The 14,359-nt window shown below is 50.3% G+C and overlaps 1 protein-coding gene across 1 annotated transcript in view; it reads left to right on the forward strand.

Annotated features, from left to right (window-relative positions):
- Nucleotides 1-6,943: 6,943 nt before the first annotated feature.
- LOC112873092 overlaps nt 6,944-14,359 on the forward strand; it is a 41,086-nt gene continuing 33,670 nt past the window's right edge. The window contains exons 1-4 of the mRNA XM_025936118.1: nt 6,944-7,405; nt 8,188-8,448; nt 8,532-8,771; nt 8,861-8,926. Of these exons, the coding sequence (XP_025791903.1) occupies nt 6,944-7,405; nt 8,188-8,448; nt 8,532-8,771; nt 8,861-8,926 (1,029 nt within the window). The remainder of the gene's footprint in view (nt 7,406-8,187; nt 8,449-8,531; nt 8,772-8,860; nt 8,927-14,359) is intronic.

Genomic DNA, 14,359 nt, shown 5'->3' on the forward strand with positions numbered 1-14,359 from the left:
TTCCTGAAATTAAACCTTGGATGTAATGGACATAGATGTTAAGGGTGTATTTGAAAATTTTCATGCTTTATAAGTCTTTATGTGTAAAGTGTGTGCTTTGGATATGATTATATAAGCCCCTAAGAAGGATAAGGGCCTATGTGTAAAAAATATAGGACATAGGGTCTTTTGTGTAAAAAGTTGAGAAGTGAAAGTAACTTTTATGCTTACTTAAGGACTTATTTGTAAAATTACTTGTCATCATGACCTTTCATGAATATTTGCAAACATATCAAAAATTTGGTCAAAATCCCGTTCGGTAAGGACGGGAGTGATTTAAATTTTACCTTGTTTAAAATTCAACTTATAAGGTTGCAAGCTTTGAGTTTTTGAATTCGAGTCTTAAAGCAAAAATGTAGAGCTTGAAAAACTCTACAACTTTCATGTTGGGCTTTTTCTCAGAAAACCCCTAGATTAGTGGGAAAAATTAGTTTACCTCAGGGTCCCTGAAGTATTTAACTTTTGCAAATGGGTCCCTGGATCTTTTTCCCCTCTTCTTCTTCCTCTGCACCCCTTCTGCTCCCCTGCTTCCGCTCTGTCGCCGGCGACAGAGCATCTCCCCTGGCCGCCGCCCTGTAGACGCCGCCGTCCACCTCATGCTGAGCTCGCGTCCACACGTCGTCATCCTCCTATCCTAGCCCTGCTCCCCTCCCTCTGCTGCATCCCTGCGCGCATGCCACGATGACCCGAGCGGTTCGCCGGCCGCCATGTCGTCGCCGCCATCTCCACGCCCCTGCGCTTATCCTATCATCTTCCTTCTTCTACTCAACATGACCAGGAGAACGCAGAGGACCCATTTACGCTCTCTTCCCCTTTGCCATACACGCTGTTAACTCTTTTGCCTCCGCCGCCCCTTTCTTCTCTCCGGCGAAGTACGGGTCGCAGTGGGCAGCCCTCACCGAGCGTTCCTCACACCCATCGACCACCGTAGTAGTTTCCTAGTGCCCTATTGATGCTCGCCAACCCCTCAGTGCCTTCCAATTCCGGTCGGAATTTGGTTACCGACGAAGCGCCGCCGCCGCCGCCGCCTCGGCCTCACCGTGGAGCCCTCTCTTCCGGCCTTCCTTAGCCCAATTTGACCCCGGCCTGAGCTCCACTACATCCCCAGGAAGCTTCCCGACCTTTCCACCGTCTTCCACAAGCCCCGGAGTACTGCCCCCACCGTTCCACCTCGCCGCCGGCCGCAAGCCTCCGTCGTTCCACCACTCCGAGCCGTCTTTCCTCAATTCCGAGCCAGCTCAGGTGCGCAAGGAGCCTTTGGTGCTCCCCCGCCCCTCTGTCCTCACCGCCGGCGCTCGCCGTCGCCGGAGCAAGCCGGTCAACCCCGCGCCTTTGCCTTGACCGGGGGAAAGGACTACGGGTTAGAAGAGAAAGGAATCCAAGGGGTTTTGTGCAAAGGGTTAGACCCAGAGGAGTAGTGCTGCCTAGGGACTTCTCTATAATGATGTTTGTTATTTTATGTGAGTAGTGTTTCTGTCTTGTAAAATTCCTAGAAATTCGTAGGAAATTCCAAAAAAATGTCAAATAAATTTTGCTGGAAACTAGATTTCAAATCCTACAGCTTTTGTTAATAAAGTTTGCTGTGAAACCAAATAGTTTTGGATCTATTTTAAATTCAAAGTAAAAGGGTAAAAGGTGCACAACTTTCACATGATGGCTTGATTGCTTGTAATTTTTGGTTTGTGGCCTCCTTAAGTTATGTGTAGGCTTTGGTGAAAGTTTCCAAACCAGCAATGTTTTGTAGTCTGAACTCTTTTGAACTTGGGCATTCCAATTTGAAATGTTATGAATTTAATTAAATGTGTTCCTTAAATTTATTTTAGCTAGATCTTTTTACCATAATCTGATGTGTAAATAACCAATGTCTAACTAAATTTTCAAGATTTTATAATTCTTATTGTCAAAAGTTTAAATTTAATTTTGAAATTGGTATTTAAATTCAAATATTTTGGCACCTATTTCAATGACTTTGATATTGTAATCATAATTTAAACATAAGCATTAACCTACAACTAAACCTCCTTTTTATACCTTAAGTTTATGGTATTTTATGTATGTTAACTATTTAGATTGTAACCTTGTTATGAAATAAAACAAAAAAAAGAATATGCTTCTCCTAACCCTATATTTTTGCATATCATATAGAACCATTTACTCTCGCCGACGGTGACTACGAGTTGATCGCGGATCAAGCCGAAGAAACTCTTGGAGATTCTGGAGACACCGTCGAGAATCTAACTGAAGCTCCGAACCAAGGTTCGGAAGACCTCGATCCTTCTGCCCCTAACCCTATACCAGAAGGCAAGCCCCGGACATAAACCCTACTTTAGTTAATCTACAATTTATGTTATTATATATATACCTCTGCATTAAGTTCTTAAGAATTGTTTGAAACCCTAGTTGCATTTTCCTAGGAACCAATGTATTGAATACTAGCACCTGAGTCCGACTAGCTGCTATGCTAATAGGGCCGATAGAAGTCGGGTGATTTCCCGTCACTCGCGCGATATAGGAGATGTAATGTTTACATTCCTGTTATCACTATAAGGATGCCGGACGGGAGTTTTATGAGGTATCATGGTTGAGGTGATACCCCGTCTGTGTTGTTAAAAAATTTGATAAGGTCGCAGCGTGTGGTGATCGGGGTTAAGCATTTGAAAGTACTAACCACATGCCGCGAAATATGGTAAGCGGTAAGCCTAGTAGCCAATCGGCCCGAGGAGTGGACATACCTCCCACCACTCATCTTGCTTCTTTTGGTTACTTATGTTCAACGTGTGGGAATACGTGTTGCAAGGGCAACCAGGAGTACGGGTTTTGTAGTCGCGCTACAGACGTACGTCCTGCACTTTGGAAGTGCGTATGGTCCTGCAGTCGCTTGTGGTGGACCTGTCCACGAGTCGGAATGAAAGGTAAACGGTTGCTTCGGAACGACCCTGTGGTGTTCCAAGCGTGTGAGTTAGGTTTACCTTGCAAGGTTAAATTCGATTCAGACTCATCCGCTTCTCACGATGTTTGAGACTGCTTGATCCCTTTGTCACATTGAGTAATAAGAGTGATCATATTATGATATTCAAAAGTGATGAATGATCAAAGATTATACCATGCTTGTATAGATTTAGATGCTCACCTAGAATGGATATTCAACTAGAACTTCAAAGCTAAAAAAAAATGAAAATAAGGATCTACTCTTAGTTGCTTTTCGTTGAAAATTTATCCCATGACCATTACCAGATTTCATAAGTCTAGTTATATGGCTATGTATACCATCACCAGGTAAGCCTTGCTGAGTATTAGAATACTCAGCCTTGCTTTACAACTTTTGTTCAGGTAATGCTCCAGCTGACCAAGCTCTGCCTATACCATAGCCCTACCCTCTGCTTGATGATTGGTCCGTGGAGTGGGGCCCGTCCCCGGCCAACCCGGACCCCTCCGAGTGATGTCATGCAAGGGCAAGCATGACTTCTGTACTAACGACGTGTACCATACCGTACTTTAAATTCCGCTGTTTAACCTAAAACTTATGTCGGCTTGTAATAATTCCCTGGATGGGAAGGTGATATTACTTTTAAACACTCATGTAATTTAACTGCCTGTAATGTAAAATGTGATGGCCTTTGTATCTCTGGACCCGCCTTCGTGCGGGGTACCTTGTTTTGATCCTGCTTTCGGTGGTTTATCGGGACGTTACCCGACAGGCCAAGGGATTATACCATTTGAAGCATGTTGGAGCCCTCGGGAGTGGACTCGCATACTTGAGCCGGTATAATTCAGGTTGGTTCTGCCACACCCCTCGCAACGGAAAGGATCTTGGATGTGGGCTGTGGTTTAATGCGGAAGAGGAAGCGGAAAAGATCCCAGTGGGGTCGATTCTGAGGAAAGCTTCGCAAAAATAGATAAAAATTGAAATGTGACAGATAGAATTCGGGTTGAGGTGATGAAGTTCAAGCCCGTAATAATACAGAAGGCCTCGGAAGAAAGAACAAGAAGGGAGGGCCAATCCCCATTCGGCAAAATGGAGAAATATGACGATTTCGTCAATATTTTCCATGGGGAAAGGTTCACGGTAAGAGGGGCGCCAGTTGACGAGGTTCTTTTCTTGCAGCAACCCCTCGGAAACTAGTTTGTTTAGATCGTTGAGGGAGCACTTACTGTGTGTCCACTCCGCGGTTGATGGCTGCGCTTCCTTCTTCTTCCCTTCGATCTCTGACTTCTTGGGCGTCATCTCCGATTCGCTTGCCACGAGATGCTCGGGGGCTGCGGGGAGAGGGGCGGGGAGATCAGGGAGGGGGGATTTCTTTCGGGGGATGGCAGCGGCGTTTGGCTCTGATTTGGGATTTTGGTGGCTCTTGGCAAAATGTAGATTGAAAGCACAGTTTTTCTCACTGTTGCCGCGGGGTTAAATAACCAGCGGGGTGGGGAAAAGTTACTGTTCCGAAGTTCAAGAGTCGTTTTTTGGGAATATTCCAAAGATGAGGGGTCATTTGGTGGACTGTTTGGATTAAATATTCGATTAATCATTTTTTCAGGGCCAATTAGCTCGGAAAAAGAGGTTTTTCGAATTCGTGATCTAATTTCCATCATTTGTATCATCACTTTGGTAATCTCTCAAGTTGTCATTTTTTAGCCTGCATGCCACGGTTTTCGGATCCTTATCTCCAAATTTGTGGGATTTGGATTTAAGGCTCGGGGGCTGCGGGATACCTGGTATCGACTACTTATTTTTCAAATTTCTTTGAAAGATAAGGAGGTTTACAGACTAATGGGACCCTCAGCCTGATTCTTTGATTCAACCTAAGGCTCTGGGGCTACTCCATATGGAGTGCGATTTTTAAATCGCACACCATAATAAAAATTCGGGGCATGAGCACCTCATAGCTTCGATGCAGCCAAGCAAGTACTCGAAGAAGGACTTCAAGACGAAGCTTCAGAAGAAGTCGAAGACTGCTTCGAAGGTACTCGATGAGCCCTCTTGGATATATAAGGGAGGACAGGGACCCCTCTCAAAACACGATCTCTAGATCATTCTACACCAAAGGCAATACAAATCACCATACAGGACGTAGGGTGTTACGCATCTTGCGGCCCGAACCTGTCTAAGCTTTGTGTTCCTTGCACCTTCGAGTTCCTGATCTCGGCGTCTCCTCACCCAAAACTTACCACCTTGGGTATATCCCTCGGTGGGCAGCCGGTTAAACACCGACACACGTGTCACTATCCCCAACCAAGGCCGAGGCTAGCCAGACCCTGCGTATTGGTGGGCCCCGGGAGCAGGTGCGGCGGATAAGGATGCACGCCGGAGTCAACTTGCCGTACAAGCCAACCACTCCCCCACGGGGGTTACAGTGCCCCTCACTGCCATAACAGAGAGGTGTTGTTTCACCTGACCGTCCTTGTGAGCAGACGGAACACAACGATGTCATCATGATGCGGCGGGCATGCCTCCATCATGGCGGAATGACAGGGCGTAACGTTGAGGATGGAGCGTGACTGCCATACTGTGCTTATCTGTGCACGCTTACCCTTCCAACTGGCGAAGCACAATACACAGGGTAAGAACAAGATGGCCACTCTGCAACACGGGACTTGGGCGGTGGCCACCCGAGGACTCCGACTGATAGAGTTGGCGACCCCGATTGATGGGGCAAGGAACTCTCTCTCTCTACCTCTCTTTCTCTACCCTTAGTTCCCCTGTAAAAGAGGCCCCCTTGGACTATAAAAGGGAGGGTCAGCTGCTTAGGAAAGGGCACTGAAATTTAAGAGATCCATCCTCCACTCGTAAGCTTGTAACTCCCCAAACACTCACGAGCACCCAGGCTCAAGCAATACATCTGACCGACCCCCGACTGGATGTAGGGCACGATCGATTGAACCAGTATAAATCTTGAGTCATTATGTGCCAGTCCATCTTCGATCACGACGCACGATATACACTTTGAGTAGATTTGGCTATCGGCCATTTGCGGAACCGATAGTTTGGCGCCGTCCGTGGGGAAGACGTCGTGCGTCCACCGTCCTGGCGATCAGATGGCCTTCGTCTCCGACACCTCCAACCACGTGAGCCTGGGCGATACGATTTGCTTCGGCTCGTTGGAGTTTCCCATGGCCCCACACGCTGGGTTGTGGGCCCCTCCGATCTTCGCGCCCTTCCAGGCCTTTCGCTTTGGAAGCTTGGACTTCGTTGCTGTCTCGGCATGCTTCGCCTCCACGAGGAGGCCACTCCTCTGATGATGCTTGAGGGAGGCACTCCCTCGACTAAGCCGTTGGCTGATCTCGACACCGAGGAGCTTGCGCGTCGCATCGAGATCATGCTTGGCGCTAATCCCTTAGCGAGCAACATGGACTTGCTCCTATTCTCACTACGGAACATCTTCCACCAGCTCTCAGGAGGGACCCCATTGTCCCCACCATGCTCATCGCACGGTCAGTTCCTGTTCGGCCTCACAAATGCCACGGGCGTATATGCTAGGGAGCTTAAAAGACCATATCACTGCCCCTGCTCGCGACCAAGTTCGTGATCACGACAGGGTATGGTCCTGCCTCATTCCATGATCTCTTCTCCGATGATGACCTCATGAGCGAAGGTTCCAGTGTCAGTGACATGTCGCCCTTAGGCTGTCCCTCGCTGTGAGAATGCGCCATGGCGGTCCCGATAGAGACCAAGGATACGCATACCCCGCAAGACCCACGCGCGCAGGCCTTAGCTAATGGCCAGGCGCACGGTGAAGATTTACGCCAACACTGGTAACACCAGCTGCCACTCGTGTCGATGTAGGGGCCGAATGCTCGTAACGCTACGGGCGGCATAGGGGCACACGCCCGTCAAGTCCAATAGGCCATTGTCGCAGATGCCAATGACCCCCTGCAGTTTGCGCGGGCCGGCCAGAACATCACCGCAGTAGCGATGCTCCTGCGCAACCTGCTCGAGCCTGTGGACCCTCAACAAGAGGAGCTCCACCACAACATCCAGAAGTTGGTGGAGCATGCCACCGTGCAGCATGCGGAAAGCTCCACGTCATGCCACCGGCACGCGGCATCCATCCCAGTCGGGAGGGGGTGGCAGGCTCATGGCAGCCAAACCCCTCAGTCCACCAGCAGCAAGGGCGTCCACCCCAGGCGGTCACGATGCCGTGGCTGCGCCTCACCCCAATCCGGCACCCGCCAGTGCGTGGGCAGCTCGGGCCCAACTACGATGCGCGTAGCATCATTCACTCACGGCAACTGGCCCGCCGCGATGCCGATGTCGACTATTTGGCCGCAGATGCGGCTGATGCCCACTGACCCGAAGGGGAGCACGAGGAGGCACCCCAGGCGTGGCGGCCGACCGTGCGATCGGGACGGCGACCGGAGCCCTAGTACACTGCGGGTACCCTAGGCGACCGGAGCACGAGGAGGCACCCCAGGCGTGGCGGCCGACCGTGCGATCGGGACGGCGACCAGAGCCCTAGTACACTGCGGGCCTTCGGTCATTGCATCCAAAAGGCACCATTCCCGCCGCGCTTCCGACCATCTGCCAACATCACCAAGTACACTGGGGAGACGAACCGTGGTGTATGGTTGGAAGACTTTTGGCTCGCTTGTCGGGCCGGAGGAGCGGACAATGATTATTTCATTATCAAGTACCTCCCCATCTGTGTCAGGGAGTTCGTTCGAGCATGGCTCAAATTCTTGCCGCCCAACAGCATCCGTAGCTAGGTGGAGCTCAAATAGGTCTTCGTTGGGAATTTCCAGGGGACGTACGTGCGCCCCGAAAACTCCAGGGACCTCAAGAGCTTCAAACAGTAGCCTGGTGAGTCCCTGCGGGACTACATCCACTGGCTCTCCAAGCAATGCAATTCCCTCCCTAACGTCGTTGATGCAGATGTCATCAGTGCAATCCTCTTTGGGACCACCTGCAAGTCCGTCGTTCACAAGCTTGGCTGCCGGAAGCCGCGCACCACTCGCGAGCTCCTGGACATCACCACGAACCACGCCTCCGGCGACAAGGCGGTCGGGGTGGTCTTCACCGACGGTCGGGCCAAAGGCAATGCTAAGGGAAGGACTAGGAGGAGGGCCCCTCCTCAAGGCAAGAAAAAACGGAAGAAGAAGGATCGGTGTCGCCCCAACCCCAACACGGTCACGACGGCTAACCACGTGGGCAAGCGATAGGGCAAGCCCGACCACTTCGAGCTACTCCTCGAAAAGCGGTGCACTAACCACGACTATCCTATCAAGCACAAGCTCAAGGACTACAAGCTCCTCAAGTGCATGTTGGGCCAGTCTAGCAGGCCCAAGGGTGGGGACCGTGATGAGAAGGCGCCCAAAAATCAGCGTGTGCCGGCCAAGGACGGGAACAGCTTCCCCAAGTCGGATGGCTGCCTCATGATCTTCGGAGGTCCTAAGGATGACTGCTCCAAGTGTCAACACAAGGTATGACTCTGGTAGGTCAGCACTACCAGGAGCGCATCCCCAAGTCCCTCCGTTGGTCAAGCACTCCGATCACTTTTGATCAGAACAACCATCCTCCTAGCATTCCCCGACCGGGGAGCTACCCGCTCCTTGTCAACCCCATCGTCGGCAACAAGCGCCTGACCAAGGTGTCGATGGACGGGGGTTGTAGCCTCAACATTTTGTATGTTGAGACCCTCGACGCTATGAGCATCTCGCGGTCCAACCTCCGCACCTCCGTTTTCCCCTTCCTCGGTATTGTCCTGGGCATGCGGGCGTACCCCCTAGGGAACATAGACCTACCAGTAATGTTCGGTGACCATAGTAACCTCCGCACCGAGACCCTAATCTTCGAGGGATCATACCATGCCATGCGCATCCATGCTATGCCAAGTTCATGGTGGTCCCCAACTACACCTACCTCAAGCTGAAGATGCTAGGACCGAACAGCGTCATCACGGTTTGTGGCTCCTTCAAACAAGTGAACGCCTATAGCCACCAGCACTTCGAGCTTGCCACCATCATCGCCAACTCTGTTGAGCTTAAGAGGCTTCACGAAACAGCGGTGGAGGACGCTCCCGACCACAACAAGCCAACCCCGTCCAGCACCTTTGTCACACCCGATTTATAAGAACATAAATCGAGCAATCATATATGCGCCAGGATCAAGTCACGCATATATACAACAGATTATCAAGATATCACAACACATGTCAGGAATAACATTAATATAAATCGTAAACGAATCATAAATGAATTATTTTATTACAACCGAATCAAGAATCGGTTCAAGAGTTGCGGAAGCGTAAAAGAGATACATGAAGAGCTGGGCGCCACAGGGACGTCGACTGGGAGACAAACGCCTAGAAGTCGTCGAAGCCGCTGACGTAGTCCTCCACGTTGCCGGGCACTGAGCAGCAGTCGAAGATATCCAAAATAGAACAGAAGAGTAGAGAGGCAAGTGTGAGTACAAACTCGTACTCAACAAGTATAACACGAGCATGAGGCTCTAAGGTTAGCTGACTTAACTGCATTAGCTTTTAGTCTTGGTATATTTTATTAAAGCTAATTACTACAAGTGGATGAATTACCATAAACCCAATTGCATAATAAATTAATCAATATTAATTAAGAACTACTGAGAACCATCCAAACCAAAACCACCCGGGGAATCGCCCTCGTCAAAGGTTGATAACCCCACTAATCAGACGGAGGATCTGGGCCGCTCATGACTGTGAGCACAGCTGATATATCAGTTTTACACTCTCGAGAGGTTGCACAACTTTACCCACAAGTCGTGAGCTACGCTAGTTGTTCATCACACTTCCTTAGGTGAGATGGCTAGCAAGCACACTACGAGACCGTTACAAAGAATCACGTTGGTAAGGTGTAACCGCTAAGGATTCTGGATCAGCGACGATGGGGCCCACCTCCGGGGGTACAAGACACACAGCACAGACCAAGCCGGAGGAGCAGGGACCATTGAAGCTTACCACCCCTCTTGCCCACGCAGGTAAGTTACTCCCGAACCAACACGACCTAATTAGTAAGTCAAGACCGTCCCATTCCAGTCTTGTGGTTGCGCGGTTGTCCCAGATTGTCGCTCTATGAACCGGTCCTTATGGAGAGTGGCCAACCAAGCACTAAGCACCGTGCTGGCCCCCTAAACCATGTTTCTAACAAAAACATCTTTTAAGGACGCACAAACCACTCAAGCACACAGCACAGAGGGTCGGCTCCAGAATTAAGTTGCATAAGACCATTAATCAAATTAATTAAAAAGGACCAAGATTTGTTATAGCGCAGCAACCTAGCACAACTAATCCAAAATGCAACCCATAGGATATATATAAAGGATATAAAGGTGGCTAGGAAATCCTTATCGGCATACAGAATTAAATGCGGTATGAAATTGTACTTAAAAGTGATAGGAGGTTCATGTTATACTTGCCTTCCTCATACTCTCCCGGCTGCTGCTCGAACTGCTCGGAAGACGGCTGCTCCTGGTACTGGTCCAAAGGCTCCGCGTCTACTCACGATCATCAAACATAGTCCACACATACACACATGCACAAACAATAGCAAACTATAAGAAAATAGTACACCAACACAATAGAACAGCACATGAAATTAGCCTAGAACTATTCTACGCGTTACAACGATCGCGTGGGCGCAAAAACCAACTAAAACGGAGCTAAGACGCGAAAACTACGCTTAAAACAAGGTCCAGGGGCTTTTCTGTAAGAAAACAGGAAAACCAGGGGGGTTTTGTGTAAAAACTGAGGGCCAAAACCTAATTAAAGGTTAAACCTAGGGGCTAGACTGCAAAAACTACAAAACTATGGTTGAAAAACAATTTCTAGAAAGGCCAGGGGTCAAACAGGAAGAAAAAGGACCTGAATGCAAATACTTTTGCTCTACGGGGTGTACTGCGGGTTGAATCCTCAAAAGGCAGGGGCTTCTTAACAAAAAGGCTGGCTGAAAGGGTATGATTTAATCTGGGCCCTCGGATCAGATCTGCACGGCCCAGATTAGAATCCATACGCGAAGGGGTACGCGCGAACGTGGGCCTTCGGATCAAGATCGGACGATCGGAAACGGATCTACGGTTAAAGACTCGCGCGGTTCACTGGATTTGAATTGGACGGCTGGGATCTAATGACGCTCTAGATCTAATCTGGATCGTCGGTTTTAGATCTAATGGCTCGGGTCGGATACCGGTTTGATCAAATCTCGTCCGCGGGATTAAGATCGGACGGCCCAGGGAATTGGGGGGTGCGAGCGGCGGGGCAGACGCCGGCGGCGACCCGGGCGGCGGCGACTCGCCGGAGTTCACCGATCTAGCGATTCCGGCCTCCATCTGAGACAAGACCGGGTCGGGGAGAGAGAGGCGGACACGGGGAACCCAATTAGGGCAAAAGGGGGCTGAGGGGCTGGCCGTAGCGGCCGGGCGACGGCGGCGCGCGACTCGGGGACGCCGGCGAGCTTGCGCGACTGCGGGAAGAGCGAGACAGAGGGAGAAAAGGGACGGGGGTGTTCCTTACCCCACCAGGATGAGCTCCTGGTGCTTGAGTGGCAGCGGCGGCCGGCGAGGGACCGGCGCGGCGGCGGCCCGAGGTGAGCAGCGGCGGCGCTGCTCGGCTAGGGTTTCGGGGCGGCGGAGCACTGAGGCGGCTAAGGGGAAAACCCTAGGGGGCGGCCGGCGCGTTAAATAGGGGCCACGCGGCGCCTGGCGAGCGGGCCCGAGGCGGGGCAGCGCGGTGGTGCGGTCGAGCTCAGACTCGAGCTCGAGTCCGGCTCGGTCGCAAGGAAGGGGACGCCCCTGACGGGTGGGGCCGCCCCGTCAGTGGCTGCGAGGGGGAGAACGGGGAGAAGGAGCCATGCGGTGGGCTGGGCCGGGAAGAAGAGAAAGCCCGCGGGGAAAGAGAAGGAGGGAAGAGGGAGGCCGGCCGGGCCTGGGCCGCGCAAGGAGGGAAAAGAGAGGGCCCGAGAGAGAAAGAGAGGTGGGGGTGGGCTGGTTGGGCTGGGCTGCCTCTCCTTTTTTTTTCCTTCTCTTTTCTTTTTCTTTTCTTTTCTAAACTCAAACTAAAACAACAAATCTATTTGAATTCAAACCAAAATTTGAACTCAACCTACACACCCAACACAATTAAAAAATAATGCTGCAGCATGAATGCACAAACACTTTAAACCTATAATAACTTTTATTTTCTTGTGTTATAAATTGCTTTAAATGCCACAAAAATTAAAGAAAAGCCTGGAAAATTTATTTAAGCCCAAATAAATTAATTAAAATTTGAGGAAATTACCTTAGGGTGTTACAAACCTACCCCCCTTACAGGAATCTCGTCCCGAGATTCGGATAGGCTAGCTAGCAAAGAGATCGGGATATGTCTTCCTCAGCTCGTCTTCTCGCTCCCAAGTAGCCTCATCCTCCGTGTGATGACTCCACTGAACACGGCATATCTTGATCTTCTTGTTTCTGGTAACTCTCTCAGACGTCTCCAGAATCTTTACCGGATGCTCGACATAGGTCAGATCCTCCTGCACATTTAACCCTTCTATCGGTGCTTGCTCTTCTGGCACTCTCAAGCACTTCTTCAGCTGAGACACGTGAAACACATCGTGTAGTCCCGAGAGATTGAGAGGCAACTCCAAACGATATGCCACCTCACCTTTCCGTTCTAACACCTTGAACGGACCAATGTATCGAGGGGCTAGCTTCCCTCTCACATTAAACCTGCGGATTCCTCTCATCGGCGAGACCTTCAGATATACATGATCACCCACTGCGAAGGTCAAATCTCGGCGACGAACATCCGCATAGCTCTTCTGACGAGTCTGAGCGACCCTCAGATTTTCTCGAACCTGCTGTACCAGCTATTCGGCCTTCTCAACAATATCCGGACCAAACACCTGCCTCTCACCAATCTGATCCCAATACAGCGGAGTCCTGCACTTCCGACCATATAGGGCCTCGAAAGGAGACTTCTTCAGACTGGCCTGATAACTGTTGTTATACGAAAATTCTGCATACGGCAGGCATTTATCCCAGCTGGTACCATACTGAATAGCACAGGCTCGAAGCATATCCTCCAACACTTGGTTGGTTCTCTCTGTCTGCCCATCTGTCTGAGGATGATAAGCAGTACTGAAACGCAGCTTCGTATCCAACGAATCATGCAACTGCTCCCAGAATCGCGAAGTGAACTGAGATCCTCGATCAGATATAATCTTCTTCGGAACGCCATGCAGACAGACAATCCTGGAGATGTACAACTCTGCGAGTCTAGCACCGGAGTAAGTAGTGTTCACCGGAATGAAGTGAGCAACCTTCGTCAACCGGTCCACTACTACCCATATGGAGTTGTACCCTTTCTGAGTACGAGGCAAGCCAATGATGAAGTCCATAGTGATTTCCTCCCATTTCCACTCTGGAATCTTCAACGGCTGCAATAACCCTGCTAGCCTCTGATGCTCTGCCTTGACACGCTAACAAGTGTCGCAGATAGCCACGTACTCCGCAACGGAACGCTTCATTCCATACCACCAGAATCGTTCCTTCAGATCGTAATACATCTTCGTGCTGCCAGGATGGATAGAATATGCTGTATCATGAGCCTCACTCAGGATCAACTTTCTGAGGTCATTCACATCCGGCACACATATACGACCCTTGTACCACAAGGTACCCTGATCATCCTCTCTGAAATGAGGAGCTTTGCCAATCTTGAGCAACTCACGAATCTCCTGCAACTTCTGATCTTCCTTCTGATGCTGCCTGATCTCAGCCTCTAGAGTGGGCTCTGCCTCGAATGATGTACCCGAAGTGTGATGCAAGAAACCCAGACTCAACTGCTCAAACTCCTCGCATAGCTCCTGAGGCATCTGAAAAGCCACGGCCATGTTAATATAGCTCTTCCTGCTCAGAGCATCTGCTACAACATTGGCCTTGCCCGGATGATAGTGAATCTCCAGGTCATAATCCTTGACCAACTCTAGCCATCTTCTCTGCCGCATATTCAGCTCACTCTGAGTGAAAATATACTTGAGGCTCTTATGATCGGTGTAAATATCACACCTCTGCCCAAACAAGTAATGCCTCCATATCTTCAGAGCGTGTACTACTGCGGCTAACTCCAGATCATGAGTGGGATAATTCAGCTCGTGCCGGTGTAACTGCCGCGAGGCATAAGCTATCACTCTGCCTTCCTGCATCAGAACGCAACCAAGACCATCTCTCGAAGCATCACAATACACTGTGAACCTCTTGCTCTGGTCTGGCAGAGTAAGGACTGGCGCCGTAGTCAACCTCTTCTTCAGCTCCTCGAAGGCACTCTGACGCTCATCAGTCCAAGAGAAATCCGCACCCTTCTCCAGCAAGGAAGTCAAA

Source organism: Panicum hallii, chromosome 9 (assembly GCF_002211085.1).
Source record: "Panicum hallii strain FIL2 chromosome 9, PHallii_v3.1, whole genome shotgun sequence".
Taxonomy (NCBI): domain Eukaryota; kingdom Viridiplantae; phylum Streptophyta; class Magnoliopsida; order Poales; family Poaceae; genus Panicum; species Panicum hallii.